The 27,077-nt window shown below is 44.0% G+C and overlaps 4 protein-coding genes across 4 annotated transcripts; 1 reads left to right on the top strand and 3 right to left on the bottom strand.

Moving 5' to 3' along the window:
• Positions 1 to 257: 257 nt before the first annotated feature.
• LOC122665721 lies at positions 258 to 647 on the bottom strand. The gene has a single exon (XM_043861870.1). It carries the CDS (start codon positions 645 to 647, stop codon positions 258 to 260), a length of 390 nt encoding a protein of 129 aa, XP_043717805.1.
• Positions 648 to 2,997: 2,350 nt separating this feature from the next.
• LOC122664767 (gibberellin-regulated protein 1-like) lies at positions 2,998 to 3,676 on the bottom strand. Its single transcript, XM_043860740.1, has 3 exons — positions 3,576 to 3,676; positions 3,440 to 3,473; positions 2,998 to 3,194 (listed from the first exon to the last, which is right to left on the bottom strand). The coding sequence occupies exons 1-3, from the start codon at positions 3,651 to 3,653 to the stop codon at positions 3,013 to 3,015; spliced, it is 294 nt and encodes a 97-aa protein (XP_043716675.1). The 5' UTR covers positions 3,654 to 3,676; the 3' UTR covers positions 2,998 to 3,012.
• A 2,809-nt stretch (positions 3,677 to 6,485) lies between these two features.
• LOC122664766 (gibberellin-regulated protein 1-like) lies at positions 6,486 to 7,078 on the bottom strand. The gene is made up of 3 exons (XM_043860739.1): positions 7,001 to 7,078; positions 6,879 to 6,912; positions 6,486 to 6,742 (listed from the first exon to the last, which is right to left on the bottom strand). Exons 1-3 carry the CDS (start codon positions 7,076 to 7,078, stop codon positions 6,561 to 6,563), a joined length of 294 nt encoding a protein of 97 aa, XP_043716674.1. The 3' UTR covers positions 6,486 to 6,560.
• Positions 7,079 to 23,522: 16,444 nt separating this feature from the next.
• On the top strand, positions 23,523 to 24,249 carry LOC122664969 (snakin-2-like). The gene is made up of 3 exons (XM_043861016.1): positions 23,523 to 23,646; positions 23,752 to 23,779; positions 23,906 to 24,249. Exons 1-3 carry the CDS (start codon positions 23,569 to 23,571, stop codon positions 24,085 to 24,087), a joined length of 288 nt encoding a protein of 95 aa, XP_043716951.1. The 5' UTR covers positions 23,523 to 23,568; the 3' UTR covers positions 24,088 to 24,249.
• The last annotated feature ends 2,828 nt before the right edge of the window (positions 24,250 to 27,077 follow it).

Here is a 27,077-nt window from a genome sequence, read left to right on the forward strand (position 1 = left end):
GTGGGTTTGTGTATAAAATAATTGGTCAATTTTATTAATAGTTGACCTTGGTGTAGAATTAAACTATTATTCCATTCTATTTCTATTGCTATATGACATGGTGGCTTTCTTGATCAGCTAAGGGACTCTATAGACTTTTTTTTTTTTTTTGGTTAAAGGTCAGCAATTTGTATTAGAATAAGGGAGAAAATGGTTACATTATATGATTACATGGATCCAAATCAAGCGAATCTATAATACGGTCTCCCTAGAGCTTCCTAGCTCACCATACAGGTGACAAAGCTTGGCGCTGAATCCCATTTTGTAGAAGTTCTTCTTTTTGCTGCATGAGTCGCTAGGGCGTCTGCAGCAGAGTTTGCTTCCCGGAAACAGTGCGTGATTCTCCATTGTATTGAGTCAAGATATGCCACCACTCTCCACCAATCTTGCATATATTTCCAAGGGTAAGTGCGGTTGAGTACTGCTGCTACAAGTGCTGTGGAGTCATTCTCAATCCACAATTTGTCGATGGCCAGCTCTTGCGCCTGTGAAACTCCAGTGAAAAATGCTCCCAATTCTGCCATGTAGTTCTTTCCCACTCCTTGAAAAATCGCAAAGCATCTTCTAACATTGCTCTGCCAGTCTCTAAAGATACCTCCCTCTCCCATCACGCCTGGGTTCCCCAAAGACGACCCATCAATGTTGAGTTTCCACTATCCATCCAGGGGCTGCCTCCAAAATACTTCCAAGATCTTTCTGTCCTTTGGTTTGAAAATTACACAGTTTAATTGCCTGGAATATATAATCATGTTTCAACCATATCCATGTATTGACATGCACATGCATGCACCAGAAGTTTCAAAGTTTTTGCCACTTGACCGACTCCAACTGGTCTTAAACTTGATAGGTATGTTGTGGACCTTAAGTTTTCCTATCCACAAAATTTAGGACTCATCCAATATTCAGACTGATCCTGCTTTTGGTCACGGCTTCTCTAGTCCGGGGGCTGCTGATTCCAAACCTTTCATCTAATTTTGGCATGCAATATACCATTTTGAAAGCATGCTTCAAGTGTTATCCAATGATGTGGGATTTGGGTATTGTTTTGGCCATGAGTTCCACTGAAAAGTACTTAAGGGATGATGCCTTCTTGCCAATGGAGGGGGGGGGGGGGGGGTCGGCAACCATTCTGTGTCATTCCCGCACCATTAATGGGTATTACTCAAACCTCTATTATGTCGCGCTAGAACCGGTTCTTGCAAATGAACTAGCCATTATTACTCCAGTGAGGCCACTATGGTCATTTTGTGAGGGTTGAGTCCTTGAAAGAAATACTAAGGTCCCTTCGTGTCCTAGGGTCATCATTGTCAGAGGTGTCAAAATAAAGTGTCTATAATGGCAACTCTTTATTTGTTTCCCTCTCTTCTCAAAGAAGAGGTGGAGAACACGTGGCATTCCCACCATCGTTTGTCATCAAAACCAGCCCCTTTATTTATAGAGGGAAGACTCATTTTCATACACACTAGTTTGAAAGGTGATTTGTACGAGTATTGATTAAATCTCGATAGAAAATTCTAAATCTTTGGTCATGATCACACCTCTTAATATAAGCATCTTTTAGTATAGACAGAACCTTACCGAACATGTCTTCATACACTTTCAAGTATGTAGAGAATTCTTCTCCACATATATATATAAAGGTATTATTTATACCCCTTTGTACAGATAAGGTTGTGTGACTCATCTAAGAGTCATAACTCTTGCTCGTTCACTAAGGGATGTGTCTATACTCTACACATAGAGACACCCTTCTCTCAGTATAAATATTAGAGCATCCAAAATGAAAAAAAAAAAAAAAAAACCCTAACTCACGCGCACCCATGGTTTATGTATCGATATCAGATCAATACCTATCAGTGCCAATTCGTATCGAATGATTTTGCCCCAAAAGATATTGATACCATACTGGATTTTGACAATTATACCTTTTGTTCCATAGGTGTCAAAATAAAATCGAAATCAAACAAAACTATTTAAACCAAAACCGTGAAACCATTTAATAAATGATTCGATTATGATTTTAAAATTGAATTGTTTTATTAAACGATCTAAATCGAATCAAACCGTTCAACCGAAATAGACCGTAACACTCTTAGATATACATAAATGTATCAAAATCAAACATATACCATTTACCAAAATCGAACTGAATCGTTTAAATAAAAACTGTGAAAATATTTAATAAATGGTTCGATGATGGTTTCAAAATTAAGACCATTTAATTAAACAATTTAACCGAAACTAAACCTTTTAACACCCTTATTTTGTTCATATATGTCCATACCGTTCACCGATCTAGTATCATATAATTATCAATATCAATGTCGACCGATACCAATACGAATTCGCCAACACCGACAAAAACCAATTAAGCAAAATAAAAACAAAGCATTTTGAGTCTTTGTTTTTAAATTTATTTTTAAAGCTAAAGGTTTTGCCAGTCGAAACCTCCTTGATGGATATGTGAATAGGCCGAGTACTTTGAATTTTTATCTTATACTGTAATTGTACGGTGCTGTACTGCATTTTGCAGCGGCTGTAGAGACCATGTGCACCATATGGGGCCCGTTGTGCCACATGACCTCTGCAGCACCGCATGATACAGTACAACACCGTGCTGTAACACAAGAGGATAACGATTCGAATACTTTGATATTAATGATGAGCTTAACATGTGAGAATTGCTCTGTGAGAGAGAATTCGGACCAGCTGAGTCAGTTCTATCTCTTTCTTTCTACCCTTCACTCATGGTTAAACATAACTCTCAACTTATCAATATCATACATACATAATAACAGGTGACAAAAGCTTTGCTATCAATTCAAAAAAAAAAACATAGAAAACGTACACACTCTTATTCAATTCTTACAAGCAAGAGAACCCTCCCTTATTCAATACCAGTCCTTACGGAAACCCATACATCGAGGGGATACTTTAAACATCGTCATATATTGATATGGTTTTCCCTTAAATTTAAGGACACTTGTGTCTGCCGCCCTGGGTTGTCATGGTAGCATAGCAGGGACACACATCTTCGTTGCCTGACGTGCCTGGAGGAACACAGTTGCATCTAGCACAGCAAGTCCCACAAGCCCTATGGCAAAGGCGCTGCCTCGAAGATAACCGGCATCTTGCAGTGCACGCTGCTGCACAATCTGAAACTCACAAAAAAAGAAGCAAATCAAAAAGAACTCATAAATATGTTCATAAGAACTAGATTATAACTTTAAAACTATATTTGTTATACCTTGATAGGGTTAGTTTTAGAGTGTTAAGCATTAACAGATTTAAAATCTCTAGATATATAAAAAGGGTTTAGGTCGATGTATAAATTTGCATTAATACAAGTAGGATTATATTAGAACATATAAAGGGATATTACATAAATACCCTTACATACCTATGGTATTGGTTGTAGCTTTATTGCTGCTCAGCTGCAATTTTAATAAACCAAAGAAAATTTTAGAGAAAAAAAAATGAAAAAAAGCAAACTAAGAGAAGAGAGAAAGAGAGACAACTATTGTTTAATTGTTTACCGTTTGGTTAGCTTCAACCAGATGAAGAACAAGGAGAAAGAGGACAAGTGAAGTAGCAAATACTTTAGAGATAGCCATGATGGAAACGAAATTTGTCGAACAGAAGAAGAAAGACTAAAGAAACGTAACCCGTTTTTCTTTTCTTTTCTTTTGGGCTTTTTGGTGAGCACAGAAGGAAACAGAGAATCCATATATATAGAGAGAGGGAGAGAAAGAGAGATTGCAGGGGAGGTACATGTGAGGGCATCAAGATCTTAACAGGAACATTCTAGCCCGGGGCACAAATGAACTGGAAGTAGATAGACATGAAATCGAAACACCCCAAAAAAAACAAATTTCCTAATTGGCAATTTTAGCTACACGTGCGTAAAATTCTGTGATGTTGGAAGTGTTTAAGGATTTGGGGTATGGGATCAGGTGGGGTCCCCGTTTTGGCAATGAGGCTAAGAAAACCAAATGGGTTGCCATTAGAAATGGGCAGGTGTAATCAGTAGGCGTTATTTAAATACTATGAGGGTGCGGCACAGCCGTTCCTTCTGGACTCTACTCGGCACTTTTTGGCAAAGAGATTAGAGATGGGCTCTCTTCTCTCTCTCCTTCTTACTTTTTGTTTTTGTTTAATCCGATGTTCATCATATCATATGGTGTAGAATAACATTTCACGACCATTTAAGTGATGATTCTTGGGGTAGGTGGGGGATGAATCGTTATCACCTCCAATTTTTGTTCACTTCAATTCTCTCCAATCCTTCATGTAGGAACAATAATGACCACCTTTATCCATTACTTGAACACATTGCCCAAGGTGGGATAGGGTGATCATTTCTACTCTTATATGAGGGATTGGAGGGAATTGGAACGAGCAGCGAATTGGAGGTGATAAAAATTCGGTGGGGGATAGGGATGGGTAAAATTCCAAATCTTGTGTAGACGCTCCAACTATCAAATATAAGAGTCACAAAAGGTCACTCCACTTTGAACCAACTAGCTTTAAGATGGAAAGCTTAATATGACATTAGAGCAGGTACGTTAGAAGATAGAGATCACAAGATCAAGACCTGCACGTATGGGGGAGTATTGAGGTAATCTGACATCAACTGTAGGTTCTTCGACTATCAAGGACAAGAACTTCAAAAGCTTAATAATGAGAAATCAGGTTTTTCTGTGTTTTGTATTGGGACATAGGCTTATCTATACCCATGGTGAAAAGATAATTTCTTCATTCAGGGATTGATTCTTAGATTGGATTGGAGAAGGGTATTATGGCTCTTTAACAATAAGGGTGAAAGTTAATTACAACTGTCACTCTTTCTAGAGGCCAACCATAATGTCAAATAAGGGTGTCAACCCATTGAGCCTGGTTAGTTTTGATCGAGCTTAATCGGTCCCTATTAATTTAAGGTCTAGGTTCGGCATGAGGCCATTTACTAACCAATTAGTCTGATGTCGAGCTTTAACTGATAGGCCTACGAGGGCAGGCCAGCATGGGTGAGAAATTTTCTTGTCAAATATGATGAAGAAAAATTTATATACTTCATGATTTAACCACCAATTGCCTTCACAATCATCTCTTTTTTAAAGAAAATGATGAAAGTTTTTTGAATGGTCTTTGGATAGGTTAAACTCAAATATTAATCACAAGTTTTTGAAAGATCTTTGGATAAGTTAATTAACTCAAATATTAATCACTTAATAAATGATCAGATAAGACCCAAATATTGTTGATGAATAGACCCTATGCTATGGTGATGGATTCGACATAAACGAAATTTGCCAAATGAAAAAAAAAAAAAAAAAAGTTTGAAAATTTTGGTATGCTGGGAAGGTGCATTGAAATGCGTAGATTGCTGAAAAAAACAAAGAATATTCATATTCTTGGGTGAGCGAGTGGATCTTGATCAGCCTCGTATCGAATGGTTTTGCCCCAAAAAATATTGATACCATACCGGATTTTGACAATTATACCTTTTGTTCCAAATGTGCCAAAATAAAATTGAAACCAAACAGAACCGTTTAAATCGAAACCGTAAAACCATTAATAATTGATTCGATTATGATTTCAAAATTGAACTACTTTATTAAACGATTAAATCGAATCAGACCGTTTAACATTCTTAGATGTACATAAATATGCCAAAATCAAACATCTACCATTTACCAAAATCAAACTGAATTATTTAAATAAAAAACTGTGAAACTCTTTAATAAATGGTTCGATTATGGTTTCAAAATTCAGACAATTTAATTAAACAATTTAACCGAAACTAGACCTTTTAACACCCTTATTTTGTTCATATATGTCCATACCGTTCACCGATCTAGTATCACACAGGTATCAATATCAATATTAACCGATACCAATACGAATTCACCGACACCGATCCACAAAAACCAATTAAGCAAAACAAAAACAAAGTATTTTGAGTCTTTTGATTATTTTGAGTCTTTGTTTTTAAATTTATTTTTAAATTAAGCAAAAGGTTTTACCACTCGAAACCTCCTTGATGATATGTGAATAGGCCGAGTACTTTGAATTTTTATTCTATACTGTAACTGTACGGTGTTGTACTGCATTTTACAGTGGTTGCAAAGACCATGTACACCATGTGGGATCCATTGTACCACATGACTTTTGCAACTCCAAACGATACAATACAACACCGTACTGTAACACGAGAGGATAACGATTCGAGTACTTTGATATCAATGATGAGCTTAACATGTGAGAATTGCTCTGTGAGAGAGAATAATTCGGACCAGCTGAGTCAGTTCTATCACTTTCTTTCTACCCTTCACTCATGGTTAAACATAACTCTCAACTTATCAATATCATACATAAATAATAACAGGTGACAAAAGCTCTGTTATCAATTCAAAAAAAAACACAAATAGAAAACGTACACACTCTAATTCAATTCTTACAAGCGAGAGAACCTTCCCTTATTCAATACCAGTCCTATATATTGATATGGTTTTCCCTTAATTTTAAGGACACTTGTTTCTGCCGCCATGGGTTGTCATGGTAGCATAGCAGGGACACACATCTTCGTTGCCTGACGTGCCTGGAGGAACACAGTTGCATCTAGCACAGCAAGTCCCACAAGCCCTATGGCACATGCGCTGCCTCGAAGCTAACCGGCATCGTGCAGTGCACGCTGCTGCGCAATCTGAAACTCAAAAAAAAAAAAAAAAAACAAAAGAAGCAAAGCAAGAAGAACTCATAAATATGTCATAAGAAGACTACTAAGATTACAACTTTGAAAGATAGGGGCCGGGTGGGGGTATCTATACATGTGGTCTTACCTATGGTATTGGTAGTAGCGTTACTGCTGTTCAGCTGCGGTTTTGTTAAACCAAAGAAAATGTTAGAAATAATAAGAGGAGAAAGAAAGAGAGAGACAAATTAATATTGCTTAATCAATTACCGTTTGGTTAGCTTCAACCAGATGAAGAACAAGGAGAAAGACGACAAGTGAAGTAGCAAATACTTTAGAGATAGCCATATTAATGGAAACGAAATTTGTCGAACAGAAGAAGAAAGACTAAAGAAACGTAACCCGTTTTTCTTTTCTTTTCTTTTCTTTTGGGCTTTTTGGTGAGCACAGAAGGAAAGAGAGAATCCATATTTATAGAGGGAGGAAGAGAAAGAGAGATTGCAGGGGAGGTACATGTGAGGGCATCAAGATCTTAACAGGCACATTCTGGCTCGGGGCAAGAATGAACTGGAAATGAACTGGAAGTAGATAGACATGAAATCGAAACACCCAAAAAAAAACAAATTTCTTAATTGGCAATTTTAGCTACACGTGCGTGAAATTCTGTGATGTTGGAAGTGTTTAAGGATTTGGGGAATGGGATCAGGTGGGGTCCCCGTTTTGGCAATGAGACTAAGAAAACCAAATGCGTTGCCATTAGGCAGGTGTAATCAGTAGGTGTCATTTAAATACTATGACGGTGCGGCACAGCTGTTCTTTCTCGACTCTACTCGGCACTTTTTTGACAAAGAGATTAGAGATGGGCTCTCTTCTCTCTTTTTTTCTTAACTCTTTCTTACCGTTTTTGTTTAATTCGATGTTCATCATATCATATGATGTAGAATAACATTTCATGACCATTTAGGTGATGATTCTTGGGTGGGTGGGTGGGGTGGGGCATAGGGATGGGTAAAATCTCAAATCGGGTATATATAGGCACTTCGACTATCAAGTATAAGAGCGAGTCACAAAAGGCCACTCCACTTCGAATCAATTAGTTTTAAGAGGGAAAGCTTAATACGATATCAGAGTAAGGTACGTTGAAAGACAAAAACCTCAAAATCAAGACCTGCTCGTATGGGAGAGTATTGAGGTAATCTCACATCAACTGTAGGTTCTTTGACTATCAAGGACAAGAATTTCAAAAGCTTAATAATGAGAAACCAGATTTTTCTATGTTTGGTGTTGGGACACAGACTTATCTATACCCATGGTGAAAAGATAATTTCTATATTCAGGGATTTGATTCTTAGATTGGATTGGAGAAGGTTATTATGGCTCTTTAACAATAAGGGTGAAAGTTAATTACAACTTTCACGTCCAGCTATAATGTCAAATAAGGGTGTTAACCCATGGAGCATGGTTAGTTTCAGTCGAGTTTAACCGGTCCCTATCAATTTAAGGTCTAGGTTCGACATGAGGCCATTTACTAACCAATTCGTTTGATGTCGAGCTTTAACTAATAGGCCTACAAGGGCAGGCCAACATGGGTGAAATTTTTTTTATCAAATATGGTGAAGAAAAATTTATATACTTCATGATTTAACCACCACTTGCCTCCATAATCATCTTTTTTTTTAAAGAAAATGAGGAAAGTTTTTTGAATGATCATTGGATAAGGTAAACTCAAATATTAATCACAAGTTTTTGAAAGATCTTTGGATAAGTTAATTAACTCAAATATGAATCACTTAATAAATGATCAGATAAGACCCAAATATTGTTGATGAATAGACCGTATGCTATGGTGATGGATTCGACATAAACCAAATTTGCCTAGTGAAAAAAATAAAATTTTGAAAATTTTGGTATGCATACGATTAATAGAACTCTAGAGAAAAAAATAACTTTAAAATTAATTCATATGATGATGAGGCATAAAACACCCCACCTATCAGAGGCTGCCACAGGGCCGACCCGACCTCAGTCCGAGAACCGAATTGGGCCGAGCAGGAAACCGGGCCGACCCCATCTCCACTGTAAGTCACTGGACAGAGCCAGGCTCACGCAAGCTAGTCGGTGGCCAAGGCAGAGCTCATACAGGTCAGCCGTAAACTCTTGGCCGAGCTTACTGCCGAGACAGACCTCTCGGGCCAACCTCCTAGGCCGAGGTGGCGGCCAAGGCCGACCTCCCAGGATGAGGTGACGGCCAAGGCCGACCCACCTGGCCACCCTCCTAAGCCGACCTCCGAGGCCGAGTCCTCCTCCTCTGAAGCAGCCATAACGCCCCACCAGGGATCTCCTGGCCACGTCAGGAGATCCCGAGAATCACGGGATAAGGATCAAGCCACGATCCCAGCGCAACACGGAATCGCACTCTACATTGACTCTTACCTTAATAAGAGTCCGACCCCGAAAATGGCTCTCCACTCCGCTCTACGCCAGAGAACCTTCCGAAAGAAGGACTCCTACCATACTGAGACTCTCCCAACCGCCCCATCTCCTCCTCACTCTATAAATACCCAGGTATGGAGCACCATTCCTCATCTCACTTTTACTAGCAATTACGCTGTTGCACTGGTGATCTAACTTTGGCATCGGAGAGTCCTAGGCCGAAGCCACACCGGCTCTCTTGTGCTCATCACTTGGCCTTTGCAGGCTCATCCGTGGGCGAACTACGCATCGGAGATTTCCACACGCAACAGATTTGGCACCGTCTCTGGCAACGACATCAGCAAGCATCATCGTTTCTACCAACTTCAAAAGCAACAATAATGGTGCACACGAGATCAGGGCAGCATGGCTCGACTTCCCGCACGGACGAGCCACAACCCGTTGGGCAGACGAGGCGATCACCGCCCCCCGAAGCCTCTCGGCAGGGGATAAACAGAAGACCCCCTCGGGCAGGGGTGCGCAGCCCATCACGGGCACCGTTCCACCACCAGAGGATGGGAATGGGGGAGGTATGCTAACCACGGCCGCTGCTGGCCGGGTACAGGCCAAGCCAAGCTTGGACGGGATGGGCCTACCAGCGCCGCCACCCTTGCCGGAGAGTTTGGACCCCGAAGCCCTGGCAAATAATCGACAGGTTATGGACTTGCAGTTGCAGATGCTCCACACCAACGAGATGCTACGCACCTTCATGAACCAGATGCCCCGAGGCGGGCTGATGGGTAAACCACTGATCGTGCCCCCTCCAGCTCCGGTCTGCGTAGAGAGAAACTTACAGCAAAATGGTGGCCGGCGTAGGGCCAAGCCAAGCCGAGCCACGTCCTCACACCCGTCTCGTCAGAAGACTCCACCTCCGCGCCCTAGTAGAGGCGCCCGGTGGGATGAGCAAGAGCATCGCCAAAGCCCGCGAACAAGGCAGGAAATCGAACCAGCCAGCTCGGTAGCGAGGAGCTCGGAGAGGACAAACAGCCGAGGAGAGTCCGAGAACAAAGGAAAGAGCCGATTGAAAGGCGCGCGATGAGACAAGGAGAAGGATCTCGTCATACCCCCCGGCGTCAAAGCTCGCCTCCCCGAGAAGAACAACAGGGGAGCCCCCGTGGATCCAACTTCCAGGAGGAAAGGAGAACAAGGAAGGATGGTGTGGACCGAGCTGACCAGAATGGGACGACCGACCCTACCGACCCCTGGCCGAGGAGCCGGTTGGCCGAGCACCTGAAATCGAGCTGAAGAGGCGGCTACGAGACTTGGCGGAGCAAGTGGAGGGGTTGAAGAAACAAGCGACCCCGGACGCCTACTCGTTGGTCGGGCGTCACCCATATCCTCCTGAGATCATGACCGCACCGCTACCAAACGGGTTCAAACCTCCCCCGTTCGACCGATATGACGATACGACCGACCCGACAGATCACATCAACTACTTTAATGCGATGATGACCATGTACGGAGGAACCGAGATCGTTTCTTTTCGAGCCTTCCCTGCATCCCTCAAGGGCGCGGCGACCTCATGGTTCTCCTGGTTGCCGCCAAACTCTATAACAAGCTTCGCTCAACTCTGTCGAGCATTCGTCACGCGCTTCCAGAGTAGTATGAAACACAAGAAGACAACGGTCAACCTCCTCAGCGTGAAGCAAAGGCCCGACGAGTCGATCCGAGCATTCGTCTCCCGCTTCAACAAGGAATCCTTAGACATCAAGGATTTGGATGAGGCGACGGCCCATACTGCTATGAGCAACGGGCTTGCCGACATGGACCTCATCAAGGACTTGGCCAGGAAGCCGACCAGAAACCTGGCCGAGCTCTTAGAGAGATGCAATGAATTTGCAAATATGGCCGAGGTCCTCCAGGCCCGGAAGGGAAACGAAGGCCGACCCGACAAGAAAAGGCCGACAACAGATGACCGTAGGGAAGACAAACGGCCCAAGACAGATCACCGAGCTGAAAGGTCGGATCGGGCTCGGAGCCCCGACTACACTCCACTGAATACCTCGCGCAAGGAGATCTTGATGCAAATACAGGACGGGAGGTACATTCGCCAACCCCGACCGATGCAAGCGGGGTCATCTCGGAATCCCAACAAATATTGTCAGTTCCACAAGGACACCGGTCACGACACCGAGGATTGCTATGAACTGAAAAGAGAAATCAAAGAGCGGATAAAAGCGAGCCATTTGAAGCGATATGTCAAAGGAGGCAGAGAGGATCGTGGGGGTTAGTGGCCTGAAGAGCGGGATCAAAGAAGAGCCGAGCCGAGGCCCGAAAATAGGCGAGTCGAACGAGAGAAAGATAAAGTCCGAGCTGAGAAGAAAGAGGACGGGTCTGGGCTAAGCAGTAACAAGGGAGCCCCCATATACACTATCCTCGGAGGGTTCGGACAAGAGACTACTCGAAAGGCTAAGCCAAACGTGCGGTTCATCGGAGTTGCCGAGATGCCCACCAAGAAACTCAAGCCAGCGGCGACGATCTCCTTCACCGAGGCCGACCTCGAAGGTATAAGTTTACCTCATGATGACGCTTTAGTGGTGCAGGTAGAAATTACGAAGAGACCCGTCCACCGTGTATTGGTCGATACCAGCGCATCCGTGGACCTTATGTTACTAGAAGCATACTGACAATTTGGCTTCGGCGACGAAGCGCTCAAGCCGGAAGGTACCTCATTTCACGGGTTCTCGGGAGCTGCCACGACCATCAAGGGCTCAATCAACCTGCTGGTCACGGTTGGCCAAGCTCCATGCCAGGCGACGATCCAAGTCAAATTCATGGTGGTACGGTCGGTAGTGGCTTTCAACGCCATACTTGGCCGTCCTTCATTGACCGCTCTCCAAGCCATCATCTCCCCGACACACTTGAAGATGAAGTTCCCCACCGAGAACGGTGTCGGCGAGGTCCGAGGTGACCAAAAAAAGGCACGGGAGTGCTATGCTACTTTTGTTAAGCAAAACAAAGGTAATGTCCGAGGAATGGCAATGTGCGTCGAGCACCTCCCCGAGGATCAGCGGGATGAGCTTATCGAAAGGAGAAGACGACCCGTGGAAGACCTGACCCCATTTCATCTCAGCAAAGATGACCCAGCAAAGGTGGTCCAGCTCGGATCATTACTGAATGAAGATAAAAGGAATCAGCTCGGAGCCTTCTTAAAGGCAAACACCGATGTCTTTGCCTGGTCGGCCACCGATATGACGGGCATACCCAGGCATATAGCCGAACACCGGCTCCACGTGGATCCAGGTCGAAAACCAATTCAGCAGAAGAAAAGGAACTACGCACTTGATTGACAAACCGCGATCAGAGAAGAGGTGGAGAAGCTTCGCCGCTCAGGGTTCATCCGAGAAGAAAAATTCCCGACTTGGTTGGCTAACGTCGTCATGGTCCCTAAACCGAACGGGAAATGGAGAATGTGTGTCGACTACACCGACCTCAACAAGGCTTGTCCAAAAGATGAGTACCCTCTACCCCAGATCGACCTCTTGATCGACGCCACGGCAGGTCACGAGATGCTGAGTTTCATGGACGCGTATTCTGGCTACAACCAAATCATGATGCATGAGGAGGACGAGTCATACACGGCATTCTGAACTGACCAAGAAAATTTTTGCTACAAGGTCATGCCGTTCAGATTGAAAAATGCCAGAGCGACACACCGGCGACTCGTGAACTATATATTCCGCAAGCAGATCGGAAGAAACATGGAAGTCTACGTGGACGATATGCTGGTGAAAAGTTTGAAGGCCGAACACCACTTGGCCGACCTGGGAGAAGCCTTTGGCGTATTGAGGAAGAACCAAATGAAGCTGAATCCCGCCAAGTGTGCATTCGGCGTGACCTCGGGAAAGTTCCTCGGCTTCATGGTCTCTGTCAGAGGCATCGAGGCCAATCCGGAAAAAATCAGAGCCATCCAAGAGATGAGCCCTCCAAGGACGATCCGAGAAGTACAGAGGCTAAATGGACAGGTGGCGGCGTTGGCACGGTTCATGTCGAGATCGAGCGACAAGTGCCTACCGTTCTTTAAGGCCCTCAAGAATATCCGGAACCCAAAGGACTTTATCTGGTCGGATGAATGCGAGGAAGCTTTTGAAGAGCTGAAGAAATATTTGGAGAACCCGCCTCTTCTCAGCCGACCCGAGCCAAAGGAGGAGCTTCAAGTTTATTTGGCCGCTACCCCTGTAGCGGTCAGCGCGGTGTTGATTAGGGAAGAAAGTGGAACTCAAAGACCCATATATTACATTAGCCACGTTCTTGTCGATGTCGAGACAAGATACTCCGGGTTCGAGAAAGTAGCATTCGCTCTTGTGACGGCTGCAAGAAAACTAAGGCCGTACTTCCAAGCTCATACGATCGCGGTACTGACCGACCAGCCACTCAAGAAAATATTGCACAAACCCGACGTTTCGGGAAGGTTGATCACCTGGGCGGTTAAGCTGAGTGAATACGATATAAGCTATCGTCCGAGGACGACGATAAAAGGACAAGCCCTTGCCGACTTCATCGTCGAGTGCACAGGGCCCGACCTTCAGGTCGGGGAAGAAAAGACAGTTGAAGAGGTCGGGGCTACAGCCGAACCGACTTGGACCATGAATGTCGACGGCTCAAGCAACTCCGAAGGAAGCGGGGCCGGCCTGATACTAGTAAGCCCCGAAGGGTTCCTGATCCAATATGCCCTGAGGTTCAAGTTCCTTGCCTCGAACAACGAGGCTGAGTATGAAGCCCTCCTAGCTGGACTTCGAGTCAGCAAAGCAATGGGCATAAAGCGGTTGAAGGTGCGAGGAGACTCCCAACTCGTGGTCAACCAGGTCAATGGAGACTATGAGGTGAAAGACGAAAGGATGATAGCTTACCTGAGCCGAGCACGAGATCTAATTTCCGAACTCGAGCACTTTGAGATGACTCGAATACCGAGAAAAGCAAATGCCACGGCTGACTCCTTATCCAGGTTGGCCGAGGCCGACCTCCAATATCTGAGCCGATCAGTATACATAGAAATCTTGGAGAAGCCCTCCTTACAAGAAGAAAGCGTAAAGCACATTGAAGAGGACGGGCCGACCTGGTTGGACCCCATTGTCAACTACTTAGAGAATAACCTGATCCTGAAGAACCGAGACGAAGCAAGAAAGGTCAAGATCCGAGCTGCCAAGTACACCATGATCGACGGAGTGCTCTACAAAAGAGCAATCTCGGCCCCTCTTCTCAGATGCCTTGGACCAAAAGGAGCCGAGTATGCCTTGGCCGAGGTGCATGAGGGAATATACGGGAGTCACATGGGTGGCCGAGCTCTTGCATACAAGATACTTCGACAAGGATTCTATTGGCCAAGAATGCAAGAAGAGGCCATGAGGTATGTGAAGACGTGCGAGAAGTGTCAACTGTTCGCACTAATCCCAAGCCGACCAGCAATAAAGTTGACCTCAATGCTGAGCCCAATCCCATTCGCTATGTGGGGAATGGACATTCTCGGAGATCTCACCCCGGCATCGGGAAACAGAAAGTACGTGGTAGTGGCGATCGATTACTCCACCAAATGGGTTGAGGCTGAGCCCCTTGCAACCATCACCAAGAAGAACATGGAGAAATTCTTCCGAGATAAGGTCATCTATCGGTTCGGGCTACTGAAAGTGCTCATTACAGATAATGGCACGTAATTCAATAACCCGGCCTTCCGAGAGTTCTGCGAACACTTCTATATTAACTTTCGACCTGTCTTGGTAGCTCATCCGCAAGCAAATGGACAAGTAGAAGTGTCCAATCGAACATTACTCGTCGGCATCAAGAGAAGGTTAGATGAGGCCAAAGGGAGATGGGTGGAAGAACTCCCAAATGTCCTATGGGCATATCGGACAATAGTAAGAACTCCAACCGGGGAGAGTCCTTTTCGCCTCGCTTATGGGACCGAAGCCCTCGCCCCGATTAAAGTTATGGCCTCATCGTACCGAGTGCTCAACTTTGATGAGAAGACCTATAAAGATGGACTGAGAGCCAACCTGGACTTCCTTGACGAAGTTCGAGAAAATGCCCTACTCCGGAATACGGCATACCAATAAAGGACGGCAAAGTACTATGACTCAAGAGTCAAAGAGCGGCACTTCCGTCAGGGGGACCTCGTCCTCAGAAAACTCAGCGCATCCCAGCCGAGGCAGTAAGAAAAGTTAGCACCAAATTGGGAAGGCCCGTACATAGTCTCCAAGCAAATTCGCCCTGGCACGTATCGATTGCAGACTTCGGGGGGCAAGAAGGTACCGAGACCTTGGAACTCAGAAAATTTGAAGAAGTTTTTTCAATAACTGAGCATGCTTGTATTCGGCTTCAGCTCCGACATTTGATTCAATTAAATAAAGTCTTTCTCCACCACTTAACGTACTCGCAAGCTCCTAAATCAAAGTCGTAAGACCAATCCTCATAGACCTGGCCGACCTTGAAGACCGACCCTCATAGGTCGGCAGCCAAGTCGTAAGACCAGTCCTCATAGACCTGGCCGACCTCGAAGATCGACCCTCATAGGTCGGCAGCCAAGTCGTAAGACCTGGCCGACCTCAAAGACCGACCCTCATAGGTCGACAGTCAAGTTGTAAGACCGGTCCTCATAGACTTGGCCGACCTCTCAAGAGCAAACTCCCCCTGTGGCCGAGCCTAACAAAGTTTGAAAGTAAGCCAAGGCATTACGCACGGCCAGGAAGACTGCTCGGCCACGCGTCCACTTATATGATAGCCTGTCCAATCGGACCGATGGGAACGAAAAATTAACCATCCAAAGCAAGGATCACATTGACCTCGGGCATAGCATGGCCGAGCCTCCGACCACGTGAAGCATGGGTAAAAAGGAGACAAGTTCCTAAGCTCGGCTAGTGGAACTACTCGGCAGTTCGGCCACAACCTCAAATAGAACAGCGTACGCAAGAAAGAGAAGGTTAAGAGCGTTGAGCTAAAACACTTGGACAAATTCTGGAAAAAATAGATTTTTTCATTCATTATAAGCCGACTGCTCGGCACGGTTACAAGATGGGCAGTTCGGCCCCCAACAAAAAAAAAAAAAACAACAACAACAATAAACAAAATTTTACATCTCGATCTCCTCGATGTTGGACTTAGAGGCGACCTCGGTGATATCCACGGCAGTAGGCTCGGCAGGGGGGTCTTCTGGTCTAGCGTTAAGAGGGAGGATGTCGACCTGAGAAGGTTCCTCAAGGGGCAGAGCCTGGGTGACCTCGGCTCCCGCCTCATCTCCAAACTCCCTAGAAAAGATAGTCGCATCATCATCAAAATGGGAGAGATTGAGATCGGGGTAGACCGCCTTGATCTCGGCCAAGAGCTCAGCCCGGCCTGCCTCAAAACCTTCGACGTAGGGAGGCTTCCTGATCTCATGACACACATCAGCGTACTCCTCCGATTGGAGATAGTCGTTGATCGCCTCGTCCCGAGCCAGTGCAAGGTCTTCCTTGGCCTTCTCCCTCGTTCGACAAGCTGAGCTTGTAGAGCCCGGACCTTCTCCTTCTGCCTGATCACCTCGGCCTGAGAGCTCTCCACTTTGGCCTCGGCGGCAGTAAGCCTCTCTTGGGTCTCCCAACGCCTCTGAACAGCATCCTGGGCATCCTGGTAGGCCTTCTTGCACTGGACACCCAAGGAGTCGTTCTCGGTCAGGAGCCACTCAAAGCGAAGCATGGTCTCCACTGCCTTGGCGAAGCCCTACAAAAAAGCATGAGAACAAAAGTCAAGACAGACTACACAGAGCAGATCTAATCAAAAGAGCCGACCAAGAAACTTACCATGTTGAAATCCTTAAACAGGGTGGACGGAGCTCGGGGTCAGATAGCGCCTCAAGCTTCTCCCTGTCGGTTGGAAGCCGACCTGCATCCAGCCATTCCTTGGCGTGGGCGGCCGACGTCAAGGCCGAGTCCCCTGGGAAGAGGCGCCAGGTCGGCCTCACAGGAACGTTGCTAGCCGAGGCCCTCCCCAAGACGTATCGGGAGATGTTGGGGGGTGAAGCCACGAGCGGAAGACCACCACTCGTCAGATTGACCAAGAGCTTCTGACGCTTGGTGTCTTTCGGCGGGCTTCTCTCGCCTTTTCTGCCTTTCCCCTTCCTCGGAGACCCCGCTGGGCCCATACTCTTCTCGGCCTCAAGGCCGACCATAGCATCCGACGGGCCTGGCATCACGGCCTTGCCCTTGGGGGTCTTGGAGGACTCACCCCGGGACTTCTTCTCTGCATTCTTCTTCCTTTGGTCTGCGAGGGGTCTCGGCCCTTAGCCGAGCTGTATCCATAGGAGGAATGTGGCCAACCACTGCAAGAGAAACCGAGGACATAAAAAATAAGTCAAAAAAGAAAAGAAGACTAAGTAAAGTGGTCAGCTCGGACAACAGAGACGGGCTCAGCTCGGGCTCCTACCAGGGGTCATATGCCACCTCTGAAGAAACCCCTCGTCCTGAAGCTGGAGGACATCGAAGGGCGAACGCTGGAGGATCAGGTCAATCGAGGTCATCTCGTTCTCGGTTAGGGGTAGTGCCCTATTGACATAATTCAAATGGATCTCCTTCCACTCGGCTCGGAGAGGGCTGTTAGGGATCGAAGCAAAGAAGAAGCGGGGCTTCCACTGCTTGTTGAAGCTCGGCGTGCCGACCAAAAACTTGTGGCTGCCCAGGGACGCACTCTTCCCAGATCGGCGGCTGAAATAATACCACCCCTTTTCTGGAGACTTCTTCAAGAAGAAGAGCCGAGAGAAGAGCGCTACGCTTGAGCCTCGGCCCATCTCATAAAATAGGGCGTAAAAGCCGTACACGGCCAGCCAGGAGTTCGGCACCAGCTGACCCGGGGACAGATGGAAGTGGTCCAAGATTTGGTCCACCAGGCCGAGGACGGGGAGCCTGAACGCATACTTGAAGGGCAGCTCGTACAAAGCCACCTCGCTGGGCCTGATGTAGCAGGCCATCTCCCCTGGGTTAGGAGCTCGGAGCTGGATGTCCTCGGGGATGGCGTAGGTCGTCCTCAGATAGTCGAGGTCAGCATCCGTGATCGTGCTCGGAACGGTGCCGACACTCCCTTCTTCGAGCTCAGGGATGTCAGCGGACGAGCTAACCGAGCCAACCCCCACTTCGGACGAATCTCCCTCACTTAACTCCTCATCGGATGAGGACGACCCAGAGTTCTCGGCTCGGTCCGTGGCAATTGGCTGGGCAGCTTGGTAGAACTCCAGGAGCAACGGAGGTTCGACCACTTCGGCCTGACGAGGCTCTACTACATCGGGCTCATCCGAAGTCGAGCCCAACAAGTCTATGGTGGGAGAACGAGCAGGGAGCTCTCGGCTCGGACTAGCGCCCTCTGTCGCACCGGCGAACAGCTCGCCCATGAGACTACTACCAACTGACATACTGGGCGGAGAAGACTTACTGGTTGAAGAAGAGCTGAGGGTGAGCTGAGCGCGGACGAAGCAAATGCCAAGCTGATCACGAACCAGTAAATGTCGAGCGCTACAGAGCTGAAGAATCCGAGCTTGCCGAGGAGTCAATAATTTAGAGCAGTGAAGAATGAATAGTTAGGAGTCGCATATTTATAATTCTTGGCCTGAACTAATCCAACGGCCAAACAAAACTCAACATAATTCAATGGCCCAGATCAAAGGACATTTCGAATTCCTGAGCCTACCATAATGACTCCGCTGACATGGCACTGACATCCAACCATCAGACCGTGCAACGTCAAATCCGTGGCAAAAAATAAGCTCGGCTCGACCACAAAAAATCTTCCAGACAAGCAGACCAGGAAATTTCACTCATCAGTACTGAGCCGACCCCTGATGAGTGGGGGGGCCTGTGATGAGGCATAAACCTATCAGAGGCATAAACCTATCAGAGGCTGCCACAGGGCCGACCCGACCTCAGTCCAAGAATCGAATTGGGCCGAGCAGGAAACCGGGCTGACCCCATCTCCACTGTAAGTCACTTGACAGAGCCAGGCTCGCGCAAGCTAGCCTGTGGCCAAGGCCGAGCTCATACTGGTCAGCCGTAAACTCCTGACCTAGCTTACTGCCGAGACAGACCTCTCGGGCCGACCTCCTACGCCGAGGTGACCGCCAAGGCCAACCTCCCAGGATGAGGTGACGGCCAAGGCCGACCCACCTGGCCGCCCTCCTAAACCAACCTCCGAGGCCAAGTCCTCCTCCTCTGAAGCAGCCATAACGCCCCACCGGGGATCTCCTGGCCATGTCAGGAGATCCTGAGAATCACGGGATAAGGATCAAGCCACGCTCCCAGCGCAACACGGAATCGCACTCTACATGGACTCTTACCTTAATAAGAGTCCGACCCCGAAAATGGCTCTCTACTCCGCTCTACGCGAGAGAACCTTCCGAAAGAAAGACTCCTACCATACTGGGACTCTCCCAACCGCCCCATCTCCTCCTCACTCTATAAATACCCAGGTATGGAGCACCATTCCTCATCTCACTTTTACTAGCAGTTACGCTGTTGCACTGGTGATCTAACTTTAGCATCGGAGAGTCCTAGGCCGGAGCCACACCGGCTCTCTTGTGCTCGTCACTTGGTCTTTGCAGGCTCATCCGTGGGCGAACTACGCATCGGAGATTTCCACACGCAATATATGAATATGAATGGATTTCATAAGAAGATCAGACATCACAATCAAGGATCCATTCTTCACCCCCAACACCTTAAGGTTCCAATATTAGTGCGAAAATTTTCATCAAGACAGGCCATCCTAATAAGCTTATGAGGGTTCCAATAAAATAGTCGCCCATGCATGTATTGGTTACATCCTTGTAAATTTGAACTATATATCCACCCTCTCTTCTTATAGTTCATAACTATATCAACTAATGATCTTGAAATCTATGGCTGTATTTGGTATGTATTCTAGTTCAATAATGCATTTTAAAAAATTAATATCAAACACAATCTTAGTCTTTCATCCATGATATTAAATATTTGGACTCACTATTTATTTGATGTGTTCAGTCAAAAACTAACTAGGATGACGTATCGGGTTTCCTGCTAAACCACAAAACACTAGGACATAAGAGAGCATCGGAGGGGACTCCGGGAGGCCTCTCCAATGCTTCAGTCAGTTCTTCAAACAACGATAAGGGATACAGAGTAATGACAAAGCTAGAGTAACCAATGTTCGATCCATTACCTGGGGATACCTCCTATATTTATAAGTAGATTGTTGAGAGGTGGTGCCTGGCGTATTCGGATGGTGGGTTTTCCTGTAAAGAAAGATGAATCCCAATAGAAGCCTATCACGGTAAGAGATCAGAACAAAGAGTCCTCCATGGGAAGTCCCGTTGGATTGTAGATCCTACAACTTATATAACGTAGAGTGACTAAAATCCTTATATATATGACACGGGTTGTAATAGGATCAAGCATATTTTGTGGGATACTTAACTGCTGTGTCTATGCCACATGGAGATCTCTTATTGGGAACCAGATTTTACCCGTATCATGATGTATATTTATTTATAATCATAAATTCTCGACCTCAACATTTTGTAGATCCTGAGCATCCTATCCTGTAATAATTCCAACTATAAATCGTAATTAAAGAGAATAAACTATGCACTTATACTTTCAAAAACTATATATTGAATTTCTTTTTTTAAATTAAAATTACATTTAGTATGAGTTTTTGGAATACATTATCGATATAGAATGCATTCCAAACGCCGCCTATTTATCCAATCCCAACCTAATCAACCATGTCCAAAAACTTGGACTGCTGTCGTGTGCTGATACTTCATAAGCGGTCGCTATCGCTATTCTTGGTCCCCTCAATCTGGCTCCTGTTGTCTTTTAATTTAGGTTCACTTCTAAGGAGGAAGGATTGTGGGGTCCTTTTCCCTTAGTCCTGTCATATGGTAGACTCGCATAGCTGTCCTGCACTATCTACGACAAAAGATGTTTTCCCAGCACAGCTTGTAGAGTAGAGAGGACAATGATTGTGGGCCCCGACGACCAATTGTGGCATTTGTTAGCCAAATGCCGCGTTGGCCTTTCTCCTTCCGTTTGGTTGCAATGTTGCATTGGCATGGCTTGGCTCCACCCATAAACTTCACTCTTTAATTTAGTCTACCCTAATCTAGCCTCCCAAAACAATATGTTAAAAATAAAATGGAGAAAGAATGTTATCTGGGGGTATGCTGTTTGCTATCTCTGTGCCCGGATACAGGGGAGTGCAAAATGATTGTCGTGTTTATGGGAATTTTTGTCTTTTCATTGGAGAAGGACGATCATTTTGTGCGCCCCTATGTTTAGCTGTAAGGGTAGCACACCGTATGCATCCAGGTAGCATTTTCTTTCCCAAAATCTAAATAAAATTAAAAAAAAAAATGAAATTCATTAGAAAGGAATAAACAAAGATAGAGAAAGTGTTTCTTATTGGGGAGCGTGGCTCGTTTGCATGTGTGAGACTAATGTGAGTGCATGCAAAAGCATCAAGAGAGGCACAGTGATCATTTCACCCTCTCTGTATCTTGTGTGCAGGCATCATATTCTCCTATAATGTGGTTTTCCTAAAAAATGAAATTGCACACACCCTCACATATCATTGTTCATGTGAAGGGATGATATGTCATAAAAGTCCATGCCTCTTTTGTTAGATTCCAAAAAAGGTTCATTTATTCACCCAAAACTACACTAAGAAAGTATAAGGAACCCTCTCCCATCTTATTAATACCCACCTGCTTAGAAATGTATTATTCTTCTTTCGTTTTTTTGAAAGTGTTATAAGTTTTTTGTGTGGAAGTTGCCCTTACAAAAGGACTCACATGGTGACATTTTTGGGTTTTGGTGCAGCCTTAAAAAATATCTTGTGTTTATGGTGAGGAAGTGCAATATCAAGTATTTGAGGAACCTTGGTAGTGGATGTAGCGAGCCATCTGAACCACTCTAAAATTTTTATTCTCTCTCATGAAACCTTGGTAGTGGACAAGACCTAAGAAATTTATACAAAAAAGGGAAAAAGAATACTAACCGATCACATGGTTTCTACACCCAGACACACTGGAGCATGTAAAAAGAATGCTAATCAGCCCCTTGTGACATTGGAAATCTCATCCAAACTCATGCTTCTATGTGCATGCTCATTGGTTTCATGTTATGCAGGGGTTACACGACCGAGTATTGTTCTCTTGTCCAAAATAAAAAGTGAAAAGATCTCCACATAAACGGTATGGGGATTCCTTCCCATGCTCTCTCATGTAATGAATAGTATTGCACTCTAATGTAAAGGATAGTAAGTAAGTCCAGTTCCTCTGCACTAACATGTGAAACCTAGCCATTTGTCCCATTTTTTTCCTTTTACAAAGGGAGAAGGGGTATCAATGGAAACAAAAAGGACAAGTGCTTATCTCTCATAGGCATTTTCACGAACATGCAGATGATCTATTCTCATGGATAGTGATTTCAAAACGAGTCCGGTGAATCTTCATGTACGTGAGCGTACGTGAACGACTTACAATCGTTCAAATGAAATATTCTCATAGATTAGATTCCATCTAAACGACTGTGAATCATTCACATACGCTCACGTACATGAAGATTTCCCACTCACGTTCAACACTAACATTCTCTCTCCTAAACACTATATGGACCTTCTTACTAAACAAAACCATGTTCTCCACATCATGATTGCTAAAAAAATGTATTTCATCAATGAGAGAGAGATATGCTAAAGTAGGATTTGGCTCCTGTTCTGCAGTGGTGGGAGTTGGAGCATCCAGCCCAGCAAAATCACCCAAAAACAGGGGATGGGGTGGTCATTTCATAGGTGGGGCCCACCTGGGACCTACCTGTGAAATGATCACCCCATCCCCTGGTTTTGCTATGATTTTGTTGGGCTGGACGCTCCAACTCCTGCCACTGCAGAACAGGAGCCTTTTCGGCTAAAGCGATCTCCGACGGTGGTCCGGCAGCTCAGAGATTCTCCCAACAAAATAAATTATAAATAAAAAAAAAAGTAAAAGTACATTCGCCGCCGGATGCTCGGCCGACTTCTTTTATTACCCGTCAAGCAGCTGAAGCCGAAGCTTCGTAATGGTGAGCGTTTGGTAAGGTAAAGGCCATAGACTGACAAGTGGCAACATTCCATTCATCCTTGTTTTAAGCTTTCATATGTTTTCACTCTTCTTTCCGGCAACGCAACCTTCCGCGTGCCAGAGTTTAGAACGTTCCAGCTCGCTCGCTCTCTCTCTCTCTCTCTCTCTCTCTCTCTCTCTATCTATATATATATATATATATATATATATATTAGCATTTGTCCTCCCATTTTAATCGCGAGCGCTTTTAGGCTTCTTCAGGCTTTCAACATTCAATCTTCTCCTTAATTTGTGGTTGGTTCTTCATTCCATTATGGCTGTGTCTAAGGCTGCAATTGCTTTGCTTCTCTTCTCTATTCTTGTTCTCAAAGTGGCTGAAACTGAACAAACGGTAATATCTCACAGAAGCTAGCTTCAGCTAATTGAGATGTTTTATTTATCTTTACTATTGTGTTCTTTAACTAATAATACGTGCCATGGTCTTAATAAATTGCAGCTGGGAAGCACTGACGCAACTAAAATAGGTAACACAAACATCGCTAAACATTTTTCTTTAATTAATTCCAAAATAACCCTTAACTATGATTGTTTAATTTTCTTCTTGTGATAACCTTTTCATGCGACCTTATTATTCCTGTCTACCAATTCAGATTGTGGGGCAGCTTGTGCGGCGAGATGCCGGCTTTCGTCGAGGCCAAGGCTTTGCAAGAGGGCTTGTGGGACTTGCTGTGGTAAGTGCAACTGCGTTCCTCCAGGCACATCTGGTAACCAGGAGGTCTGTCCTTGCTATGCCAACATGACCACACACGGTAACAAACACAAGTGCCCGTAAGGATGAGAATAGTGGAAGTAAATATGGGGGCTGGCTGCCGGCATGGAATAATAGTGTGTTTCCTCTTTATGTAAAACTATTGGTGGTTCTTGTTTGGTAATCACTATAATATAAACTATGTAAAAGTTAAGAGTATGGAAAATATACTTCAATGTTTTGAAATTCATTGTTTGCCATGTTAGTTGATCCGTCTCAGTTTTTTAAAAACTTTGTAGGTTAATTCAAACAGGAGATGGGTGAGTCAATCCATGAGTCATATTTGTTTAAAAAAAATAGATTAACATTGTTATGTGTGTTTCGAATTCTTGTACCTATCTTGAAAATTGACCTGCTCCGACATACATTGTGGCGACTTAAATGGTTTTTTATTTTTTGAGATATGTGATAGTAGTAGAGGGCTTGGGCTGAAGCCCATCAGTGATCTCATTTAGGGTACGGGGGCAAAGCCTCTAGGGGGGCATGGTACGACCTGTCTCGATGGATACCCATTTGAAAGAGTACTTATTTTCTTTACCCACCTTGTTGTAAAGATAGAGAAATTTGGGGTTTTTCGAATTAGGTTTTTGGGAGAGAACAACAATTTTTGGATGTTGTTGAGAGATCTCCATTGTAATCTTCCATTATATAGTAAAAAAGCTTCAACTTCACTAGTAGATGTAGCACATCATATTGATGTGTGAAACCACGTTATATCTCTATGTCGTTTTACTTTATTTTTATTTCTGTTCATATTTTGCTTGGTGTTCGTTCTAACACACATGAAAAATATAAAAATACAAATATATATATATATATATATTTGATAGAACTTTACAGAGGAGCGGGGAGAAAAACCATGAGAATTTGCCTAGATAAATTTTTTCAATGTATAAGTAGTAGGATCATAATCCTCTGTAGATAAACCCAAAGCCTACCAATCATAAAGAGAAAATATCCACACATTTTGGTAACAAAATCACTCACTCAATAGGTGAATTCATGAGAATAAAATTGCCCTCGCCTTTCAATTTTATAAAAAAAAAAAAGTGCCCTTAGCCTCCAAAACCGATTGGATAAAGAGAAGTGTTCAACTTTTGTTTTTGTTTTTTTCCCTTGACAGAGAGAAGCCCCATGTTGCAATCCAAGTATGAGAGAGAGAGTTGCTTTTGTATAACTATACGTAATTGAGGTGGGCAGGGAGAAAGAATTGAATGACCAAATTCAATATGGTTTTGGGCTCTTACCTTTTGGGTTTAAGCTTAAATAATATGAGTACAACTTTTGGCAAAAACCCAGATTTTGATGTCTAATAACTTCTACTCTTAACGTATGAACGTCATAATGATTTCAAACGCACGTTTAAAACCAAATCGAATCGAAACAAAATTTTTGGTTTTAAAAATTTGAATATTTTCTCATTTTTGGTTTGGTTTCAGTTTCATGTCTAAAACCGTTAAATTGAATCTATTTTTACATTGAATAAAATTTAATTCTTTTTTTTTAATCAAATGTGGATGATAATTTCTATTCTTTTCTAGTGTTTGAAAAAAGTTTGATGAATTATGATCTTAACAAAAAAGGTGTTTTTCTATTGGTGAAGATGTAAAAAATTTGGAAAAAAAACTATATACATGCAACAACTTGAAGGTTTTCAGGTGATGAAATAAGAAGCTAAAGTATGCTGACTAAAAACGTCTTTATACGGAGTCAAACAATCCTCTTGACAGTAATATTTGATATTCTATAAAACAATCCTTAAATTAGGATCCAAGGCTAACAAGTTAGACAACTGTGTATATATCTTGAAGAGGAATAGTTTTACTATTCTCTCCTTGTATGTAGATGATATATTGTTAGCTGTAAAGGACATAGATATGTTGAATAAGATCAAGTATGAACTCAACAGTAGATTTAAAATGAAGTATATGGGGGAACCACCTTATATCTTAAGAATTCATATATCTAGAGATAGTATACAACGTAAGTTATGTTTGAGTCAAGAAAAATACTTGAACTCTGTGATGAAAAGATTCAGGATGCAGAATAGCAATCCTTCATCAATTCCAATTGTATTGAAAAAAACTTTGTCAAAAGTGTCCTCAAGAAGGATAGGAAAAGTTGAATGTATCTTTTGCTCAGGTAATAGGTAGCTTGATGTACGCTATATTGTGCACGCGATCGGATTTGCCCTATCCAATCGGTTTGGTAAGTAAATGCTAAAGTAATCCTAGCTCTGCTCATAGGAAAACAGTGAAAAAGATTATGAAGTACATCAAAGGAACTAAACACTTAAAATTATGTTTTGAAGCAAAAAGGCTTGAGGTCATTGGATACTCCGATGCTGACTTCGGAGGTGATAGAAATGTTTATAAATCCCCCTCTAGTCATGTGTTTATATTTTGGGGTGCATCTGTTTCTTGGGGTAGCAAGAAACAAGGGTGTGTTGCAAGGTACACACAGGAAGTTGAGTACATTGTTTGTAGTATGACAACTACATATGCAGTCTGGATAAGATGGTTTTTAATTGAATTGGGGTTGGATCTTGTAAATGAACCAATGAGAAAATTTTATGATAATCAAGCAACAATAAGCTTTATACATAGTTACGTAAATAGCTCAAAAGGAAAACATTTAGAAATACAATATCACTATATACGAGATATAATAGAAAAAGATGAAATTAAAGTAACCTATATATCTACTAATAATATGATAGTTGATCCCCTCACAAAGGGACTTCGTGCAGAAGCTTACATTAAACATGTAAATTTAATGGGATTTAGAGCAATTGTAAGTACCGCGGTCCTCGGGACGAGGATTGCTCAGCCTTATGGCGACAAGGACTAGATTCGATGAATAACGGCATATTGTTCTGACATATCATCATGGGGATTGGAATCATACTTCATAAAGAAATGGAGTCACCACCTAGGATTAGGGCCTAGGACCCAATGGGTGTAACCTTATCCGGGATTAGAGGAAAGGGCTATGGGATTCCATGTGGTCTTGAT

The sequence above is a fragment of the Telopea speciosissima genome, chromosome 6, assembly GCF_018873765.1.
Source record: "Telopea speciosissima isolate NSW1024214 ecotype Mountain lineage chromosome 6, Tspe_v1, whole genome shotgun sequence".
NCBI lineage: Eukaryota > Viridiplantae > Streptophyta > Magnoliopsida > Proteales > Proteaceae > Telopea > Telopea speciosissima.